Here is a 22,293-nt window from a genome sequence, read left to right as displayed (position 1 = left end):
CCCCTGAACCAAACTGCTGACCACATGTCCATCTATTAACTTGTGTTTTTTGTTTGTTTGATTTATAACAGTTAGGTACGTTTAACTCCATCTTATGCTGTAGAAAGCAATTTGGTGGCATTATTTGTGTCCACTTGTCCTAGTACATCGAAAGGTTTTGAAAAGTTAGTGCTGAATTCTATGAATTTTCTTTTCTTTTAGACTTTGGTCTTGAATCACCACAGATCATCTCACAAACAGGGACTCCACAAGGGACTGTCCTGGCTCCATTAGATTTCACATTGTAAATATACAGCAGACTTCAAATACAAATTTGAGACCTACCCCATTCAGAAATACTTGGATGACACTTCCATTGTGGTGTGTGTATCAGGAATGGACTGGGAAGCTTTCAAAAACTTTCAGCAACTGAAGTCACAAAAACAACCTTATATCTAAAGTCTCTAACACGAAGGACATGATAGTAGATTTCTGAAGATTCAGGCCTCCTGCTGTCAAGGTTTTTAGGGTGGGCATAGAGATGGTAACAAAATATAAATATTTAGGTTTATATCTAGACAACAAACTAGACTGGTCCCTGGATACAGACAAACTATACAAAAGGGGAAAAATCACCTCTTTTTGTTAAGGAAACTAAGATCACTTGACATCTCTAGTAAACTCCTGCAGGTGCTGTTCTGTCAGCCTGTGGTGACAAGTGTGCTGTTCTATGCCGTTTGGAGAGGAAGGATCAGAAAAGGCATGCAAAGAGACTGGACAAACTAGTGAGAAAAGTTGGCTCTGTAATTGGAGTCATACTGGACACACTGGGGAAGGTGTTGGAGAGATGCAATCTAAATATGTTAGAAGCCATCCTGAATAACCCTGATCACGAATATCTTTATGGAACAAAAACATCCCATCATTACAAGAAGACTCTACTCTCTATAACGTAAAACAGACAGAGGCAGAAAATAATTTGCCCCCACATATTTTTAACTCAAATACATATAGCAGATGAGCTATGTCAGACATGAATTTCCCATTGGAATCAGTAATTATTGTTATTCAGGTCATTCACAAGAAAAGAAAAAGAAATCCATTCTGGGTTTTTATCAGTTAATTAGTTCATTTCCCATCAGTCAAAACAAAACAAAACAAAGCAAAAAAAAAAAAAAAAAAAAAAAAAAAAAAAAATCACACACACACAAAAACTCTACACCAACCAGGAAGCAAAACAAGTATGAATCCCACCCAGTACTCCATAATTCTGTCATGGTCTGCAGAAGCAGACTGTGAAGGAGGACCCAAGTGCAGACACGGAAGGAGACAGAAATGAGTTTAAACAAAAGGAGAGCCATTCATTATGGCTGATTAAACATAAAATACAAAACGAGGTAAAACGAGGGAATGTTAGGGTGTCTGGGTCGTCAACCCAGAGTTTTCAGTTTTACAATATTATTGAACTTTGATTTTGCCATTATTTATCATTTCTAGTCTTTTGGTTTCTTTGTTAGAGTTGTCTGCCTTCTGGTTTCAGTCTCTGTGTTCAATGGTTGCTCTGTCTCCCCTGTCAGCTGTATCCCCTTGTCAATTCCATCTTTCTGTGTTATGTTTCCTGTTTTACTTTGAAAGTCCGTGTCTCATGTTAATGTGTCTGTGTTTGCTTCCCTTGTCTCATTAGTCCTGATTTGTCCCAGCTGTGTTTCCCTCCAGTATCCCATTCCCTGATTGCTCTCTCTGTGTATTTAAGCCCTGTGTTTTCTTTTGTCTGTGTCACGATCTCCCTCATCCCACACTGCATGCGAGAAACTACAATGAGGAAACATGAACATGACCATTGATTAGCATTCAAATATCTCAGTGAATACATAAAGATTACCACAAAGCAAGAAAGCACGAGACAAGGCTAATCAAAAGGTATTGGCTGAAGAATATGCTTATTACGCCAACCCTTTTAACAACAGATCTTTTTAAGCATGCAGCTCATGTACATAGGGCTCGAAGCAAAGAATGAAGCAAAACAAACAAACAAACAAAAAAAAAAAAAAAAACTTTCCACCTCACATGAGTAACTACATTAAATTAAATTTCATAAAAATAATCAATGCAAAACAATCAAGAGTTTCAGTATTATTATTTTTGCTCTTTTCATTCTTGATTTATATATTTTTCTAATACTCTATTTTTACACGTTTTTAAACAAGGAAAATGAACTCCACCTTTTTAAATCACTGTCATAACTATTCCACAAGTTAACTCCTCTAACAGAAACACATCTCTGCTTTATGTTTGTCCTTATCTTGTTTTTTTTGTTTGTTTGTTTTTTAAACAAATCTGATCCCCTTAAGTCATATTGAAACTCTGACTTCAAACTGCTTCTGAGTACTTGTCATGAAACGCCGTGTGGCAGGCAGGAGATGAGGACTCAAAGTGCAGGACTCACAGACTCAAGGGATGAACTCAAAACCACAGCCTTATTTGCTGGTCACAGAAAAATGGGCATACAAAGTAAACTAAACTGGGAAACAATAAACTAAAACACACAGGGAGATCCACACAGCAAGAGGGACAACACGACACTGACTCAGAGAAACACAGGGTTTAAATACACTGGGAAGTAACGAGGGGAATGAGACACAGAAGGAGGGCACAGCTGGGAGAAATCAGGACTGACGACACAAGCAAAGCAGGACGCATTCACATAAGACACGCCCATCAAAGTAAAACAGGAAGTATCACACAGAGACGCGAACTTGACACGGTGGAGACAGCAACTAAGAAACACAGAGACATAAACCATAAGGCAGAGGACTCGAAGAACCAAAATACACAGAGGGAAACTCAAACAGGCAGACACAGACTTACACAGAACAGAGGGGACACAGAAACATGAAGGGCAAGGGATTGAAACTAGAAACCATAGAATAACTCACAAGTACAATAATACAAAAATCACAAAGAACTAAACATGCTGGGTCAGGAGACCCAGGACCTTGACAGTACTATGGCAAAGCAAGTTATTTTGTGCTTTATACATTATCTGTGCCATTTTATATTCAACTAAATCATAACATTTCAGGGTATTCAGAACAAAATGTTATTTGTTTCTATATAGTTTGATTCATTTATAATTCTTATAGCTCTTTTTTTGTAACTTGAAAATAGGAAGAGTATTTGTTTTATATGCATTACCACATATCTCTAGACAGTAAGTCATATATGGAAGCAACAGAGAACAATAAAGTGTGTATAAGGATTTCTTGTTCAGGACAGTTCAGTTTTGTAGAGAATGGTTTTTGACATTTTTGTTTTCACATGGTTTATATGAGACTTCCAGCTCAGCTTATCATCAATTATCGCTCCAATAAATTTATTTTCATATACTCTTTCAATTTCAATTCCATTAACCCGATATTTGCCAAAAATAATAAATTTTGTTTTCTTTCTATTTAACGATAACTTATTTATATCAAACCAGTTTTTTAATATATTTAACTCCTTTTCCACTGTAGTCAGAAGCTGTTCTAGGTTTTTACCTAAGCAATACAGAGTGGAATCATCAGAAAATAATACACATTTTAACAGTTTGGAAACACTACATAAATCATTTATATATAATATGAATAATTTAGGTCCCAGCACAGAGCCCTGAGGAACACCACAAGTTACCTTCAACTTCTTAGATTTTACCTTATTGATTTCTGTCATCCAGGTAACTTTTCATCCGCTTGTATGCCATCCCTCTTATACCATATCTCTCTAGTTTATTCATTATTATAGAATGACCAATTGTATCAAACGTCTTTTTTAGATTAGATTAGATTAGATAGAACTTTATTAATCCCTCGGGTGGGTTCCTCTGGGAAATTCGATTTCCAAAAAAGCACAGCACCGACAGAAGTTACAGAGTTACAGAATATATATATATATATATATATATATATATATATATATATATATATATATATATATATATATATATATATATATATATATATATAAATACAGAGACAATATAAATAAAATATACAAAGGGGATAAATAGAATAAATAGGAATAAAAATAAAAATACAAGTGAATTGCACATTTCAAGTATTGAGTCTATTGCACCGTTGACTATTTACAAAAGTATTGCACAAAAGGTATTGCACAGTGAGGTGAAGAGGCACTACAGCTTAGTTGTTCCCCCCTCCTTTGTCCTCCTGTTTCCCCTCCCTCTCCCCTCCAGGGAGGAGTTAAACAGTCTGATGGCGTGTGGGACAAAGGAGTTTTTAAGTCTGTTAGTTCTTGTCTTTGGGAGAAGCAACCTGTCACTGAACAGACTCTTCTGGTTGTTAATGGCCGTGTGCAGAGGATGTCTGGCATTGTCCATAATGTCCATCAGTTTCTTTAGTGTCCTTTTCTCTGCCACTGTCACCAGAGTGTCCAGCTTCATGCCGACCACAGAGCTAGCCCTCCTGATCAGTTTCTCCAGTTTCTTTAAGTCTATAAAAACACCAACAGTATATTCCTTATTATCTATTGCAGTAGATATCCCTTCTACAAGTTCCATCACTGCCATCGAAGTGGACCTTTTCGCTCTAAAGCCATATTGGTTATCACTTCGGAGATTATGCTTCTCAATATATTTATCAAGTGTATTAACAAATAACTTCTCTAAAATTTTTGAACCTGAACAGAATCATGAAATCTTTAACCTTACATGACATAGAGGGAAGCAACACAGATGACCTAACAAAGATGGAATGAAAACACACTGACTAAATACTCACAGGAATTGATCAGGGGAAGTGGAAACACATGGAGAAACAGCTGACTGGAATGAACATAATGAACCCACAGGGGAAGTAAAACAAAACACGTTGAACATGGAAACACACAACTCTTCAAGCTTCGCCATGATCCTCTTTCGGGTTAGGTTCAGGTCATTGATAAAGGAGGTGGCTGACATCCAGAAGTCCTACCAGTGGCTGGACAAAGCTGGACTGAAAGATACGACAAAGACACTAATCATGGCAGCACAGGAACAAGCTCTGAGCACAAGATTCATAAAGGCTGGGGTCTATCACACCAGGCAAAACCCCAGGTGCAGGCTTTGTAAAGATGCCCTGAGAAAATCCAGCACTAAACAGCAGGGTGCAAGATGCTAGTGGGCAGGGCATACATGGAACGCCATAACTAAGTAGCTGGCATAGTGTACAGAAACATCTGTGCCGAGTATGACCCGGGAGTCCTGAGGTCAAAATGGGAGACACACCCTAGGGTGGTGCAGAATGACCGAGTTAAGATCCTGTGGCACTTCCAGATACAGACGGACAAACTGTTGATGGCTAACCAACCGGACATAGTGCCGGTAGACTGTAGTGATAGATGTAGTGATACCGAATGACAGCAACATCAAGAAGAAAGGAACACAAGAAGGGCTCAGAGAAGTGCTGAAAAAAAGTGGAGGGTGAAGGTAACGGTGGTCCCAGTGGTAATCAGAGGACTCGGTGCAGTGACTCCCAAGCTAGGAGAGTGGCTCAAGATCCCAGGAACGACATCCGAGATCTTTGTCCAGAAGAGTGCAGTCCTAGGAACAGTTAAGATACTGCGCAGGACCCTCAAGCTCCCAGGCCTCTGGTAGATGACCCGAACTTGAAGGATAGACCGCGTGCAGGGGTGAGAGGGGAATATTTTTAATATTTTTTTTTTAATTGTTACATCACGGTCTACTGGTACAGAAGTGCAACATAAGGGTTAAAAGGAAGGTGACCCAGCCCCGGTCCCCAAAGCCAACCCAGGTTCAGCCCTGGATTTACCTGGATTTGGGGCCGGTGTCCTGCAGGTTTTAGATGTGTCCTTAATCCAACACAGCTGATTTAAATGGCTAAATTACCTGCTCAACATGTCTTGAACTTCTTCTCTACTTTTTCCACTCCTTAATCATCCACTCCACGGACAAAGCTATTGAACTGCGTACATTTTCTGTTAAGCATTCTGAATTTGGTTTTTGCTTGCTATAAATTGGCCTCAAACCACACTATAGCAGAAGAAAAGGAGGATGAGGCACCAAAGTTAAAAATGGCGGCCACTTCCTCACTTTTGGAGCAGCACAGGAAGGCATTGGTGAGTGATTTCAAAACATCTTTCAGCCTACTGGAGTCGAAGTTTGACGAAGTCCGGTCTGCAGTGAAAGATCATGGTCAATGACTCAGATGTTTAGAAACTATTTAAGTCAGTGGGTTAGGGAGCTCCACAATGTTTGTTCCAACCTCAGCAAGTCTAATACTAAACTTTTGGCTAAAGTAACGGACTTAGAAAGAAAGAAATAGATGTCAAAACCTGCGTATTCTGGGACTTGAAGGCGTTGAAGGTTCGTTCCACAGAATTCTTTGTGGACCTGCTTAGTGAGGTCTTCAGGAAAGACAGGATCGGCTGGAGATTGCCAGATTTCAGATTACCCTGAAAGCCTGTTTATCTGGTCATTACGTTTATCTGGTCATTACGGAGGGCTGAGGGACAGCCCTGTGAGTAGATTTTTCTGATTTTCTCCTACTCTTGGGATATGCAAGGACTTTTGTTCATGTTTCAGCATTACAGATTCATCTTCTTTTCTCTTCTCTCCTACGATTTACAAGCAGGTACACCATACTTATTCTAGGATTGATTATTTTCTCAGATAATCGGTTGTCTTCGTGGGTCCAATCCCGTGAATACCAGAGGATAGTAATATCATACCATAAAATGTGTTATCAAAGACTTTTCCTGATGTTCCTCAATCCAGACGACACTGGCATTTTAATTCAACTGTACGGCAGATGACAACCTCCTAGAATTCATTTAGGAACAAATAAGCTCGTTTTTACAAATAAATACCACAGGAGAAAGTCTAAGGAGCTTGGAAAGAAAAGCGTCTGGACTTCTTGAACTTTCTTGCAGACATTTCATCTGAGAAGCTTCTTCAGTTCTAAGAGCAATTGGTGGAGAGTCCCAGATTTTGAGCCCTATGGGAGTGTCCCCAAGAGGGTCACGGACCCCCTATTGATCCTCAACCTAGTCACACGAGCCAAGCTGTGAACGCGAGTGTGGGTCACAATCAGCCAAGGTTTCGGGTGAACCCACTGTGAAACCTAGCCCCACCCTATCATGTGATTTACTGAGGCCAACAGGCCCAGGATGTGTGGGCATTAAGGCACCTGGGAAGGGATCTCAAAACTGGATTATAGATGGCAGACAGTTTGGTGTTGTAAAGAAGTCCAGACGCTTTTCTTTCTTTAGCTCCTTAGACTATGAAGACCTGGATGACTGAGAACCTTCACAGACACCACAAGAGTGGTCTATAGCCTAATAATTTGGGATACACTGAAAACCTTCCTCAGGGGTCAAACTATTTCCTAAACAGCAAATATAAAAAAAGGCCCGTATATAATCACTTACTTTAGTTAACCAAATTAAAGAAATAGATCTGCTCTGCGCTACGGTAAAAAACCCAGACTTATACAACAAGCGCGTGGAACTTCAGACTAAATTTGATCTCCTTTAAACACACTAAATTGATGGTCAGCTTCTGAGGAGTAAGAGTTTGTTTCATATTCATAGCGACAAATCAGGTAAGACGCTAGCTAACCAGTTAAGGGGCTTTCAGGCAAAACAACATATCACAAAAGTCAGAATGAATAATGGTAATATCACCTTGGATTTTTCCAAAATTAATGATATGTTTAAGACTTTTTACTCTCAACTTTACACCTCTGAACTCCCACAGGAAAGCACTTTAATGGATAACTTTTTAACGCTTTGAACATTCCTACGCTTTCCTCTGATAGTAAAAATAGATTATACAAACCCATAATGCAAGAGGAGCTGAGCGCAGCTAATTCCTCACTGCAGTGTGGAAAATCACCTGGACCTGATGGATTTCCCATAGAATTTTTCAAAGCATTTTCATCATTGCTTTCACCTCAATTATGTCTAATGTGCATGAATCGGAGCGGATTCATGCACGTGTTGTAAACTTCCGCCATCCTATTTCAAGGCAAGTATCACTCTTGTCCCAAGAGGAATGTCCAGTGGAATGTTCGTCCTACAGGCCAATCTCTACATTAAATGTCGATGGTAATATTTTGGCTAAATTTTTGGCACGCAGGCTGGAAAATAATTTCCCATCCATTATATCAAAAGATCAAACTGGTTTCATTAAGAATCTTTACTCTTATTTCAATATCTGTTGTCTATTAGATATATTATACACCCGTTCCGGTCAGAATCCTGAGTGCATTCTTTGCTTAGATGGGAAGAAGGCATTCAATCAGGCTGCTGCCAATATTTATTCCCAAATCCTTTGATTCTTTAAATTCAGTTATATCATCTTATATATGGAGAGGTAAACACCCCCAGTTGAATAAAGCTCTTCATCAAAAGTCTTGGACTAATGGAGGCCTGGCACTGCCTAACTTCCGGTATTACTATTGGGCAGCAAATACGTGCTTATATCTTGGGTCTATTTCCAAAACAAAGATAATTGCCCTTCCTGGGTGTCCATGGAGTTGAACTTGGCTACAGATTCATCTATTCTGGCTCTGATTGGATTTTCACCCACCCTACCCCCAAACAAGAGCAACTGATAATCCAGTTGTCTGGCTCACGGTGAGGGTGTGGGCTCAGATGAGGAGGCATTTAGGCTTAAAAAAATTAAACATCTTAAAATATGTATCTCCCACTGTGATAAACCATGGCAGACCCGAAGACATTTTCAAGCTTTTCAGGATGCTTTATTGAGGCACACGGTTGCTGAATACACACATGAATGGCTGCAGTATCCCAGCTGTCAGCCGACACATCCACAACACAACAACTCAGACTGTGCAAAGCCTTTTCATCTCACCTACAGCAGCACTGCAGACCACGCCCCGCCATATACCCCCATTGCCCGACAGGCCGGCAAGCCATCTAGCCGAACCTACTGTTCCCCCCGCCCAGACCGTTGGTGCTCCTGGGCCCTGGTGAGGGACAGGGATGTGACCACTCTGGCGGTCGCCCACATATCCAGCAGCGCCAGTGACAATGTGGATCCAGGGGACGCCCTGCGTACCCAGCGGCAGCCCTGGAACTGGTCCAGGGGGCCAAGCAGCGACAGCGCAGTAGACGTAGAAGTGAGCCGGGGCTCACCGAAAGCTGGTCCACCTCCTCCACCGCCAGCAGGCATGCCTCCTGTACACTGGCAGTCGCGGACCCTTGGGCACCTCCAGCAACAGTGTGGCAGGTTCCTCCTGCGCTCTCCATGAGCTGACCTCCGGCTCTTGCTGAGCAGGTGGTTGAGCTGGTGGCGAGCCCAGGAGATGCTCCGCGGCCCTCCTCCAGGGAGCAGGAACGGGCACAGATCCCTGCCGGGCATAAGCTGCTACCACTTGATGAGTAGGGATGGGTGCGGCGGCCGGCTATGTCCTGGCTTGTCGCATCCTGGGGCCTGACATGGTCGTCAGAACAGCCTGGACCTCCTCCACGCCAACGCTGTCGGGGAATGCCGGTGAGAGTGAGAGTGCCAGATTCTTCATTACCTGTAGATGCTGCTGGGTCCAGTCTTACAGCTCTTCTGTGCTGGCCATTTTGGCCACCATTCAGGCCAACTCCTCCCCTTGGCGGCCAGTTTGTGGGTCTGCCGTGCCCCCCATCCTGGGTTTCGGCACCACTGTGATAAAACAAGGCAGACCCAAAGATATTTTCAAGCTTTTCAACATGCTTTATTGAGGCACATGGTTGCTAATTACACACATGAATGGCTGCAGCATCCCAGCTGCCAGGCGACACATCCACAACACAACTACTCAGACTGTGCAAGGCGTGATAGCAGATGCCACGCAGGTGCATCCATCTCACCTGCAGCAGCATTGCAGACCATGCCCCACCACACCCATATACACATTTTTTCAGATATCTGCAGATCAGACATTTTCTCAGACATTCTCAGACACTAAATTTTCCAATAGCAGCAGCTGCAAGGTCAGGGATATGCACCTTAATGTACAGGGTGGGCCATTTATACGGATACACCGTAATAACATGGGAATGGTTGGTGATATTAAAGTCCTGTTTGTGGCACATTAGTATATGTGAGGGGGCAAACTCCTCAAGATGGGTGGTGACCATGGTGGCCATTTAGAAGTCGGCCATCTTGGATACAACTTTTGTTTTTTCAATAGGAAGAGGGCCATGTGACACATCAAACTTATTGGTATTGGTATTTTTTTTTTTCGCCTGTCCCGTTTGGCTCTATTGCCATCAGAATTACTGTCTAAAGGCAAAGAAAGATGCCCAACGGATTTACTTTACCAAATGGACCATTGCAGCCTTGCCGTATTGGTCTATTTGATTCACCTTTGCTTTTATTGTTTATTTTATTTTATTTTCACTTGCTAAACACGGGACAGACTTGACTGGGGAAAAGAAAAGGGAGAAAGAAAGAGGGAAAGAAAAACAGCGGGGAAGAGGAACGGTGATAAAGGGGCAAAAAACAAAAACCAACAAAACAAACAGACAAAAATACATATATCAATCACCTGGATCACCTGTTGAGAAAGAAAAAAGAGAAAACAAGCAAAAAAAAAGAGAGCAATATAATAAACAACATCATCGCGATGATCTATGGGAATGTAACAGTAAATACTAAATATTAAACATTATTGTGCAGCACGTAAGATCGACAGTGCACAGTGTGCTTTGAGGTAGGAGCCAAAGAGGGTGTAGTTTGTGTCTGTGAGCACCCGTGTGTACACCTGTGAGCATGAGCGCGCTTGTATTTAAAAGGTTCCTTCATGTAATGATCTGCTAGAGGGTGTGGGGGAACCATAGCCCCGTCCTCCAGGGCATGAAGCAGGTATGGAGGAGATCCAGGCTCCAGACATCCAGAGCCCCTCAGAGCACAAGAGACCAAGGAAGACAAACGGAGGGGCAACCATGCCACTATCCCAGAAAGAGCTGAGGAGAGTCCCAGATGAGGGGTCACTCAGCAGCCGTGGAGCAGCTGTGCCAGAGTGACCAAGCCCGAGGCCAAGGGCACCCCACCCCCCGAAGGGGCCCGAGCGAGCCCCAGGCTCCAGGCCCCGACAAGCAGCCACCAGGAGTGAGACGGTGCGTACCTGGACGCCCATCCCCGGACACAGAGAACCACCAGTGCACCAATGTGTGGGGGCATCTGCCACTGGCACATGGAGTGGTGGGGGGAGATAGGTCTCCATACCTTCGAGGGCCTGAGATGTCCCCAGAGAGGTGACGTCTGATACCCGAACTGACATATAGACACAAACATACAGGCACACACAGATACAAACATCCATTCCCACCCTCATGCTCTCATATGCAATTACTCAGCACTCACCCAACATGGAGAAAGATATAAATAGACACTGTACACACAATCACACTCCCAAAGCGTACTCTAAGCCCCAGATCTAGGTACCCTTGTCCCTGGAGGGGGAAACTGCACCCAGACCCTGGTAGTGTTACCCTCTTCCCTGGGGTGGAGAGACACAGACCGCCCCAACTCCGCAGCAGCAGGGAGGCCCCACATTCCAGACCCCAATTGGATGGCCGACTCCTCCTCCCAGCTCCCCCGCCCCAACAGGCAACAGAGAACGGGGGGGTGTGAAGACTCCAAACCTCCCTCCGTCCGCTCATAAGTAGTGTTGATGCATGTGTGTTCCAGGAGGGCATGGAGCTACCTGCCAGAGAGCAGCAGGTAAGCGCATAGCCCCTCCTGATAGCCCTCAATGTATACGTGTATTTAAAATTGAGAGGTGGGCAACGACGCCAGGGGTGAGGTTGTACACCCTGATGGTCATCCGGATGCTGTGTAGCGTGCCCACCCCCAAGGTTTCGGAAATGTCCTAATCTAGAAAAATACTGGAGAGACACATTTCAAACTTTGGCACTAATTCTTGGATAGCATGTGGGTCCTAATCCATTAGCTACACTTTTTGGCACCACTGGAGAGACTGATGCACAGTTGATCTTGTCACAGTGTCACACACCGTCTTTCACTTCCCTTGTGGCTAGGCATTCAACCCTGCTAAGATGGAGTAGCTCAATGGCTGAGGGACCTTATGTGTTATTTAGGCCTCGAAATGATCCATTATTCAATTAGTAATACCAGCAGGAAATTTTACAAGGTGTTGGGGCAATTCCTGAAATATTTTTCCCCACTTCTAGCACTACTCAGTAAATTCTCTGTTTTTGTTGCTGTTGTTGTTTTGTTCTGCTTTTTGTTTTGTTTTGTTGTTTTGTTGTGGGTTTTTTTAAACTGGCTCAAGGGACAGGGCTATTGTGTGGGATGGGTAGGGGGTAAAGTGATAAAAGCAATTAAAAGATATGAGAATGTGTTATTAAGCTGTAATTTATTACATCAGCTTAAGCAATAATTGTGAAACCTACTGTATAACAGTTGTGTGTATCTCTTTTTCTTTGTTGTTTCAATCTAATAAATATATATTTAAGAAAAAAATGTATTTAGAGCACACTAATAAATTGTCCCACACTGATAAATTACTGCAAAATTGTTAAATTAGGAAAAAATGATATTTTTAAAATAATGCCACTGCATTACCATTTTTAGGTCCATTATTTCAAATAACACTGAAATAATAAAGTAAAATAATTGAAATCATTGTCTCTTCTCTCCTTTCTCACAGCTGAGCCTCTAGTAAAGGAGGTTAAGAAAACCCGCATCAAAAGAGAAGACTTTCACATCTTGAAGGTGATTGGCCGGGGCACATTCAGCGAGGTGAGCGAGAATTGTACCTACTACTTTATATGAGTATAATTTTTAGGTATTGACTTAAATTCTACATTTAAGAATATGAATTATTTAGCTGCCTTTTTATGTGGAATGGGGTTTTACTGAAAGGAACTGGACCTGTCTGCAATGATACTACTTACACTCCACATAGTTTCTTCTTAATCATTTCTACTAGATCTTTTAATATCAACATGTCAAGGCCACCAAAATGGGTAGAACTCTGTCACGGCGGGGTATGCCAGTGAGTTTGTGAAAAGGACCCAAAAGCAGACACTAGAGAGGTGAACTGAAGTTGAAACCAAGAGTGAGCTATTTATTATGGCTGGTGGACATGAACATAAAACACGAGCAAAGGCAAAACAGGAGCGACAACTAAACTGAAACCTAAAATGGGAAAACTAAAAAACTACTGTATTTTCAGACTATAAGGCAAAAAAACCTCACTCAACTCATTCTTCTTGCTTCCTCCACTTCCGTACCATTGATTCATTAATGTTGAATTCTCTGCAGTGGCTCTATTCCCATGTTGTTGCAGTATATTAATGACTAACCTCGTATTGTGGATGGATTATCTCAGTTGTTCTCCTGACTGAACTTTAGTCCGTTTATAGCATCCTGCTATGCAATTGCATTAGTCCCTAACCATCAGGAACCCTCACGGTAACTTTTATCGTATGGAAAAAAGTTAGTGTTCATCCTCCATCTTCACTGTGTATGTTATACTAACATAGCTGTGTAGCTAGTGATCACATAGCACATCATTTCATTATATACCAGCTAGCCCAACTTAAGTAACCCTACAAAAGTCACTGCTGTTTAGGGTTTTTTTTGTCTTCATTTATGTTGGAAGTGTTAGCAGAGCTGTGCGTTTTAATTATTCAGAAATCTCTCAGTCAGAACATGCTATATCATGTTTAGGTGGAAACTAGCAAGCTAACTTCCTGCTAACTTCTATCTCCGTTAAATTTAATACATTCTGTTTTCGTGGATGCCTGGATGAGATGAAAGAATTTAGATAGTTTTTAACTGTCAGTGATGCCGCAGTGTTCGGGACCTGAAGGGACAGAGTTTAGGACCCAGATTACTCTGCGAGGTTCCTAACTACCGTAGCCGTAATGCTCTGACAATCCATCAAGCGGTGCAGCTTCATAGCTTACCAAAGTCATACTAAAACATTTTTGACAGATTTTTGAGTGCCGTGTACCACATAAAATCGGTTCGAGGTCAGTAAACACAACCAGAATTCATGCATAAGGTGCACCGGATTATAAGGCGCACTGTTGGTTTTTGAGAAAATTAAAGGATTTTAAGTTTGCCTCATAGTGTAGAAAATATAGTATGAAAACTGTGACATGGCTGAGGTAACTATGAAAACTATAAATCAGCTATGACAACTGTGATAACTATGATGACTATGGTGACTATGACTACTAAGGTTACTATGACAAGACATGGAAGGAAAAGAAATGACCTGACACTGAACAAAGGAAGACAGAGGACTTATTACAGACAAGAGGTGATCAGGGAAAATGGAAACACAAGACTTTCAGAATAAAACAGGAAACATGAAGAGACGTAAAGATAAGATAAGATAAGATAACCTTTATTAGTCCCACACGTGGGAAATTTGTTTTGTCACAGCAGGAAGTGGACAGTGCAAAAGTTATGAGGCAAAAATTAGAATACAATAAGAATAAATACAGTACACAACTGTACAGAATAGAATAAAATAATATACTATATACAGTAGAATAAAATAGAATAAAAATATACAATAAGATAAAAATAGAATACGAATGCTATATACAACTGAGTAAAAATACAACGATGCCAGAAAAGATTATTGCACTTAGTGTTATTGCACATGTGTGGATGTGTGTGTTTGTTCAGTTAAAGTCTTTGTTGTGGAGTCTGACAGCAGTGGGGAGGAAAGACCTGCGAAATCTCTCCGTCCCACACCGTGGGTGCCGCAGTCTCCCACTGAAGGAGCTGCTCAGTGCTGTCACAGTCTGCTGCATGGGGTGGGAGATGTTGTCCATCAGGGATGACAGCTTAGCCGCCATTCTCCTGTCACTCACCACCTCCACTGGGTCCAGAGGGCATCCTAGAACAGAGCTGGCCCTTCGGATCACCCTGTTCAGTCTCTTCCTGTCCCCAGCAGAGATGCTGCCGCCCCAGCAGACCACGCCATAAAAGATAGCAGAAGCCACCACAGAGTCATAGAAGGTCTTCAGGAGTGGGCCCTCCACCCCAAACGACCTGAGTCTCCGCAGCAGGTACAGCCTGCTCTGCCCTTTCCTGTAGAGGGCGTCTGAGTTATGAGTCCAGTCCAGTCTGTTGTTCAGATGAACACCAAGGTACCTGTAGCTGTCCACAGCCTCAATGTCCATACCCTGGATGTTCAGTGGTTGCAGTGGAGAATGCTTGTGCCTGCGGAAGTCTACCACCAGCTCCTTGGTTTTACTGGCATTGATCTGGAGGTAGTTCAGCTGGCACCAGTCCACATATTAACACCGGCTAGACAATATGAAACACACAGACAAAAAATACATGAGACTAACACAGAAAACCTAGGAGAAATATAAATTAAACTCAAGGCAAACAAATAATAATCCTAGAACTTAGCATCCTTTCAATATAACATACGAAGTTATAAATACAAAAATAAACACAAAATGCTGGATCATAGACCCAGCAAAAGTTTAACAAGTTTATTTATACAATAAAGTTCACAAGGGAAAGGCTTTCTGTCAGTGAAGTCTAATGTCCAAACAAAACAGGGAATTCTACCTCTCCTTAACTTCATAGAAGTCTTCACAGAAGACCTCTCTCTCTGATCTCCAGGGTTTTCTGCACAGAACAAACAAGTTAAGTAACTTACAGGCTGAAGGCAGACCACAACAACAAACAAGAGAACCAGACTCACTAACTATTTCAATGATCCAGTGTAGACTGAAAGCAACCTAAATAGTAGCAGGAAAAGACATCCATCCATTTTCTTCCACTTATCCGGGGCCGGGTTGCGGGGGCAGCAGCACAAGCAGAGAAGCCCAGACCTCCCTCTCCCCAGCCACCTCTTCCAGCTTGTCTGGGAGAACACCATGGCACTCCCAGGCCAGCCGAGAGATATAATCTCTCCAGCGTGTCCTGAGTCTGCCCCAGGGCCTCCTCCCGGTGCGACATGCCCCAAAAATCTCACCCAGGAGGCGCCCAGGAGGCATCCTTATTAGATGCCCGAACCACCTCAACTGGCTCCTTTCAATGTGGAGGAGCAGTGGCTCTAGTCTGAGCCCCTCCCGAATGGCCGAACTTCTCACCCTATCCTATCTCTAAGGGAGAGGCCAGTCACCCTTCAAAGGAAGCCCATTTTCGCCGCTTATATTCGGAATCTCATTCTTTCGGTCACTACCCACAGCTCGTGACCATAGGTGAGGGTAGGGGCATAGATCGACGGGTAAATTGAGAGCTTCGCTTTTACACTCAGCTCTCTCTTCACCTCAACAGACCGGTACAGCGTCTGCATCCGCTGTACCGGATCTGTCTGTCAATCTCCCGCTCCCTGCTTCCTTCTCGTGAACAAGACCCCGAGATACTTAAACACCTCCACTTGCGGGACAATAAACTCGTCCCTGACCCGGAGTGGGCACTCCACCCTTTTCCGGCTGAGGACCATGGCCTCAGATTTGGAGGTGCTGATTCTCATTCCCACCGCTTCACACTCAGCTGCGAACCATTCCTTTTTTTTTTTTTTTTTTTTTTTTTTTGGAAGTGACATCAGAAACAGCAGCATGTGACATCACGTGATGGCGGAGCTTCAGTTCATCCTTTGTCATCCTTTTTTTTTTTTTTTTTTTTTCTTTCTTTTTAATAGGACAGGGGGAAAGAATGAAAGAAAGAGGGGGAGAGGAAGAAAGAAAACCAAAGGGGAGAAGAGACGGTGAGAAGGGGGGGAAGAGAGAAAAACAAAAAAAAAAAAAACTCCTGGGTCACCTGTATGGAGAGAAAGAAAAACAAAAAAAACAGGGGAGACAGCAAACAACAAAGAGCAACATAATAATAATAAAAAAAAAAAGCACCATCACAATAAACTAGCTAGTCATAGATATCAATAGTTACTAAATAATAAACGATATTGTGCAGCACGCAAGATAGACAGCGCACAGTGTGCTTTGAGGCAGCAGCCAAGAAAGCTGTAGTCCGCATCTGTGAATACCCATGTGTACACCTGTGTGCATACCTGTGTGGATCAGCATGCTTGCATTCCAAAGGTTCCTTCATGTAATGATCTGCTAGAGAGTGTGGGGAGCCACAGCCCTGTCCTCTATGGTATCAAGCAGGTATGGAGGAGATCAAAACTCCAGACATCCAGAGGCCCCCAGAACACAAGAGACCAAGGAAGACCCACAGAGGGGCAGCCGCGCCACTGTCCCAGTAAGAGCTAAGGAGAGTCCCAGATGAGGGCTCATTCAGCAGCCGCGGAGCAGAAGCCAGGGGGAGTTGCAGTGACGCGCCCGTGAGCTCCGCCAGCAGCCAGCTGTGCCTGAGTGACCGAGCCCCAGGCCGAGAGGCCGGGGGCACCCCACCTCCAAAGTGGCCCGAGCGAGCCCCAATAAGCGGCCGCCAAGGAGTGAGCCGGTGTGTACCCGGACGCCCACCCCCAGATACAAAGAACCACCAACGCACCGATACCTGAGGGAGTCCGCCACCGGCAGGGGAAGTGGAGCTGCGAACCATTCCAAGGCGAGCTGGAGGCCATCAACCAATGAAGCCAACAGAACCACATCATCTGCAAAAAGTAGAGATGAGATCCTGAGACCACCCAAGTGAAAGCCTTCCGCCACTTGGCTACGCCTAGAAATTCTGTCCATAAAAATTATGAACAGAATCGGTGACAAAAGGCAGCTCTGGCGGAGCCCATCACCCATCAGGAACGAGTCCTACTTATTGCCGGCTATGCGGACCAAGCTCTTGCAACGGTTGTATAAGGACTGAATGGCCCGCAGCAATTGGACACATTTACTGTTAGCTATTAGCACCAGCTGTCAGCATCAGCTGCTAGCCGCTGCGCTGTCTTCGGATAGCCGGTTTCTGGACTGTATTTGTTGCTCCTAATCTGTGGAACAATCTTTCCCAGCACATTAGAGGGGCCCCTTCACTGTCCACTTTTAAAACACGTCTTAAAACCCATTTTATCTCCTTGGCTTATGACACAGTCTGACCCTGATTTTATTATTTTAATCTAATGTGCTGATTTTATTGTTTTAAATGTAATTCTCATCAACATTTTTATACTATTTTATTATTGTTTTTGCTATTTGTGCTAATATTATTATTTTAAATGTCATTTTAATAATCATCTTATTTTTTATTTTTTAAATATTTTTTATTCATTTTATATTATTATTATTATTATTATTATTTATTTTATTTATTTTTCTTATTTTTTAACATGTTCAATGTATCATTTCTGGCATGTCAAGTGTACAGCACTTTGTGTTCAGCTGGGGGCTGATCTGAAAGTGCTATATAAATACTACAGGGAGTGCAGAATTATTAGGCAAATGAGTATTTTGTCCACACCATGCTCTGCATGCATGTTGTCTTACTCCAAGCTGTATAGGCTCGAAAGCCTACTACCAATTAAGCATATTAGGTGATGTGCATCTCTGTAATGAGAAGGGGTGTGGTCTAATGACATCAACACCGTATATCAGGTGTGCATAATTATTAGGCAACGTCCTTTCCTTTGGCAAAATGGGTCAAAAGAAGGACTTGACAGGCTCAGAAAAGTCAAAAATAGTGAGATATCTTGCAGAGGGATGCAGCAGTCTCAAAATTGCAAAGCTTCTGAAGCGTGATCATCGAACAATCAAGCGTTTCATTCAAAATAGTCAACAGGGTCGCAAGAAGCGTGTGGAAAAACCAAGGCACAAAATAACTGCCCATGAACTGAGAAAAGTCAAGCGTGCAGCTGCCAAGATGCCACTTGCCACCAGTTTGGCCATATTTCAGAGCTGCAACATCACTGGAGTGCCCAAAAGCACAAGGTGTGCAATACTCAGAGACATGGCCAAGGTAAGAAAGGCTGAAAGACGACCACCACTGAACAAGACACACAAGCTGAAACGTCAAGACTGGGCCAAGAAATATCTCAAGACTGGTTTTTCTAAGGTTTTATGGACTGATGAAATGAGAGTGAGTCTTGATGGGCCAGATGGATGGGCCCGTGGCTGGATTGGTAAAGGGCAGAGAGCTCCAGTCCGACTCAGACGCCAGCAAGGTGGAGGAGGAGTACTGGTTTGGGCTGGTATCATCAAAGATGAGCTTGTGGGGCCTTTTCGGGTTGAGGATGGAGTCAAGCTCAACTCCCAGTCCTACTGCCAGTTTCTGGAAGACACCTTCTTCAAGCAGTGGTACAGGAAGAAGTCTGCATCCTTCAAGAAAAACATGATTTTCATGCAGGACAATGCTCCATCACACGCGTCCAAGTACTCCACAGCGTGGCTGGCAAGAAAGGGTATAAAAGAAGAAAAACTAATGACATGGCCTCCTTGTTCACCTGATCTGAACCCCATTGAGAACCTGTGGTCTATCATCAAATGTGAGATTTACGAGGAGGGAAAACAGTACACCTCTCTGAACAGTGTCTGGGAGGCTGTGGTTGCTGCTGCACGCAATGTTGATGGTGAACAGATCAAAACACTGACAGAATCCATGGATGGCAGGCTTTTGAGTGTCCTTGCAAAGAAAGGTGGCTATATTGGTCGCTGATTTGTTTTTGTTATGTTTTTGAATGTCAGAAATGTATATTTGTGAATGTGGAGATGTTATATTGGTGTCACTGGTAAAAATGAATAATTGAAATGGGTATACAGTGGGGCAAAAAAGTATTTAGTCAGCCACCGATTGTGCAAGTTCCCCCACTTAAAATGATGACAGAGGTCAGTAATTTGCACCAGAGGTACACGTCAACTGTGAGAGACAGAATGTGAAAAAAAAAATCCATGAATTCACATGGTAGGATTTGTAAAGAATTTATTCGTAAATCAGGGTGGAAAATAAGTATTTGGTCAATAACAAAAATGCAACTCAATACTTTGTAACATAACAGAGGTCAAACGTTTACTATAGGTCTTTACCAGGTTTGCACACACAGTGGCTGGTATTTTGGCCCATTCCTCCATGCAGATCTTCTCGAGAGCAGTGATGCTTTGGGGCTGTCGCCGAGCAACACGGACTTTCAACTCCCGCCACAGATTTTCTATGGGGTTGAGGTCTGGAGACTGGCTAGGCCACTCCAGGACTTTCAAATGCTTCTTACGGAGCCACTCCTTTGTTGCCCGGGCGGTGTGTTTTGGATCATTGTCATGTTGGAAGACCCAGCCTCGTTTCATCTTCAAAGTTCCCACTGATGGAAGGAGGTTTTGGCTCAAAATCTCACGATACATGGCCCCATTCATTCTGTCCTTAACACGGATCAGTCGTCCTGTCCCCTTGGCAGAAAAACAGCCCCATAGCATGATGTTTCCACCCCCATGCTTCACAGTAGGTATGGTGTTCTTGGGATGCAACTCAGTATTCTTCTTCCTCCAAACACGACGAGTTGAGTTTATACCAAAAAGTTCTACTTTGGTTCATCTGACCACATGACATTCTCCCAATCCTCTGCTGTATCATCCATGTGCTCTCTGGCAAACTTCAGACGGGCCTGGACATGCACTGGCTTCAGCAGCGGAACACGTCTGGCACTGCGGGATTTGATTCCCTGCCGTTGTAGTGTGTTACTGATGGTGACCTTTGTTACTTTGGTCCCAGCTCTGTGCAGGTCATTCACCAGGTCCCCCCGTGTGGTTCTGGGATCTTTGCTCACCGTTCTCATGATCATTTTGACCCCATGGGATGAGATCTTGCGTGGAGCCCCAGTACCTCTGGTGCAAATTACTGACCTCTGTCATCATTTTAAGTGGGGGAACTTGCACAATCGGTGGCTGACTAAATACTTTTTTGCCCCACTGTATATTTGTTTTTTGTTAAGTTGCCTAATAATTATGCACAGTAATAGTCACCTGCACACACCGATATCCCCCTAAAATAGCTAAAACTAAAAACAAACTAAAAACTACTTCCAAAAACATTCAGCTTTGATATTAATGAGTTTTGTGGGTTCATTGAGAACATGGTTGTTGTTCAATAATAAAATTATTCCTCAAAAATACAACTTGCCTAATAATTCTGCACTCCCTGTATATACTATATGAATTGCTTGCTTGCTTGCTTGCTTACATCATGACTACTGCTAAGGTGCTGCTCTTCCGGACTCTTCTCACTGGGTTTGTTCTGCAGTCCATACTCCGGCCCGTCTCCTCCACGCTGAGATACTCGACATCAGACCAACTCATTCTGCGCTTCCAGCACCTCTCGACCTTTCCGCCGGCTACACCCTGGCATCCCCTTGGTCCCGCGTCGAAAGTATGTCCACTGCGGATCCAGACGGAATTACAGGATTGACAGCAGGAACCCGATACCATCCTTGTGGTCATCTCACCGCCGCTCCGCTAGGAAGCCTGGTGGACAGACTGCTGACCGTAGTGTGCTTGCTAGCCCTGCCCGGTCAGCTTACAAAGCTAGCGGCGACTATCCCGTTTCCATCGGATTGCTTAATGTCCGATCCCTCTCCAGCAAGGGACCTCTTGTCTATGATCTTCTTAATGATAACCCGGGGTTTCCGATGCAAATGGGGGCAAGGGTTGCTGCCCACCAGCTCCAAACGACACAATATTTTGGACCACAGGTTTGAGGTCCAATAGTGTCTGCCGATCATACCTCAGCAGAGACTTTGTTTCGTGGATGACACAAATTAAAAATAATATAAACAGGAACAAACTTGGCAGTGACAGACGAGCAGCCACACACACCGGCGCCATCTTGCCATCCTCATTCTCCTTGAGCTTACAGCAGCTTTTGATACTATCTCCCACTGCATCCTCCTTCACAGATTAGCATCTATTGGCATCAATGGTACAGTACTCGCCTGGTTTATCTCTTATCTCTCTGGCTGCTCATAGTTTGTTCAGTTACTCCCTCACAGATCAGTATCTAATCCAGTTAATTCCGGTGTACCCCAAGGCTCTGTCCTGGGTCATTTACTTTTTATCATCTATCTCCTACCCCTAGGTAATATTTTTAGGAAGCATAACATCCAGTTTCACTGCTAAGATGACACCCAGCTCTACCTTTCCTCCAAACCCACAGCTACTCTCCCACCCACATCCATTTCTGACTGTTTAAGTCAAATCAAGGTCTGGTTTACTCACAACTTTCTTAAACTTAATGGCAATAAAACAGAATTCCTTTTAATAGGCACCAGATCAAAACTGACTACAGTTCCAACCAGTCTTTCGTTATCCGTTGATAACTCTGATGTCACACCCTCCCCTCAGGTTAAGAGTCTTGGTGTCATCCTCGACAGCACTCTGTCCTTCACAGCACATATAAATAATATCACTCGGTCTTCCTACTTTCATCTCCGTAATATTAAC

The 22,293-nt window shown here is 43.3% G+C and overlaps 1 protein-coding gene across 1 annotated transcript in view; it reads left to right on the top strand.

Annotated features, from left to right (window-relative positions):
• dmpk (DM1 protein kinase) overlaps window positions 1–22,293 on the top strand; it is a gene marked incomplete at its 5' end in the record, with an annotated part of 82,628 nt that overhangs the window by 4,649 nt on the left and 55,686 nt on the right. Inside the window, one exon of the mRNA XM_080867631.1 lies at window positions 12,648–12,739. Coding sequence (XP_080723757.1) covers window positions 12,648–12,739 — 92 coding nt within the window. The remainder of the gene's footprint in view (window positions 1–12,647; window positions 12,740–22,293) is intronic.

This window comes from Rhamphochromis sp. 'chilingali' (genome assembly GCF_963969265.1).
Source record: "Rhamphochromis sp. 'chilingali' genome assembly, chromosome: 19".
Classification (NCBI taxonomy): domain Eukaryota; kingdom Metazoa; phylum Chordata; class Actinopteri; order Cichliformes; family Cichlidae; genus Rhamphochromis; species Rhamphochromis sp. 'chilingali'.
Note: the sequence above shows the minus strand (reverse complement) of the source record. Positions and strands in the feature narration are given on the sequence as shown.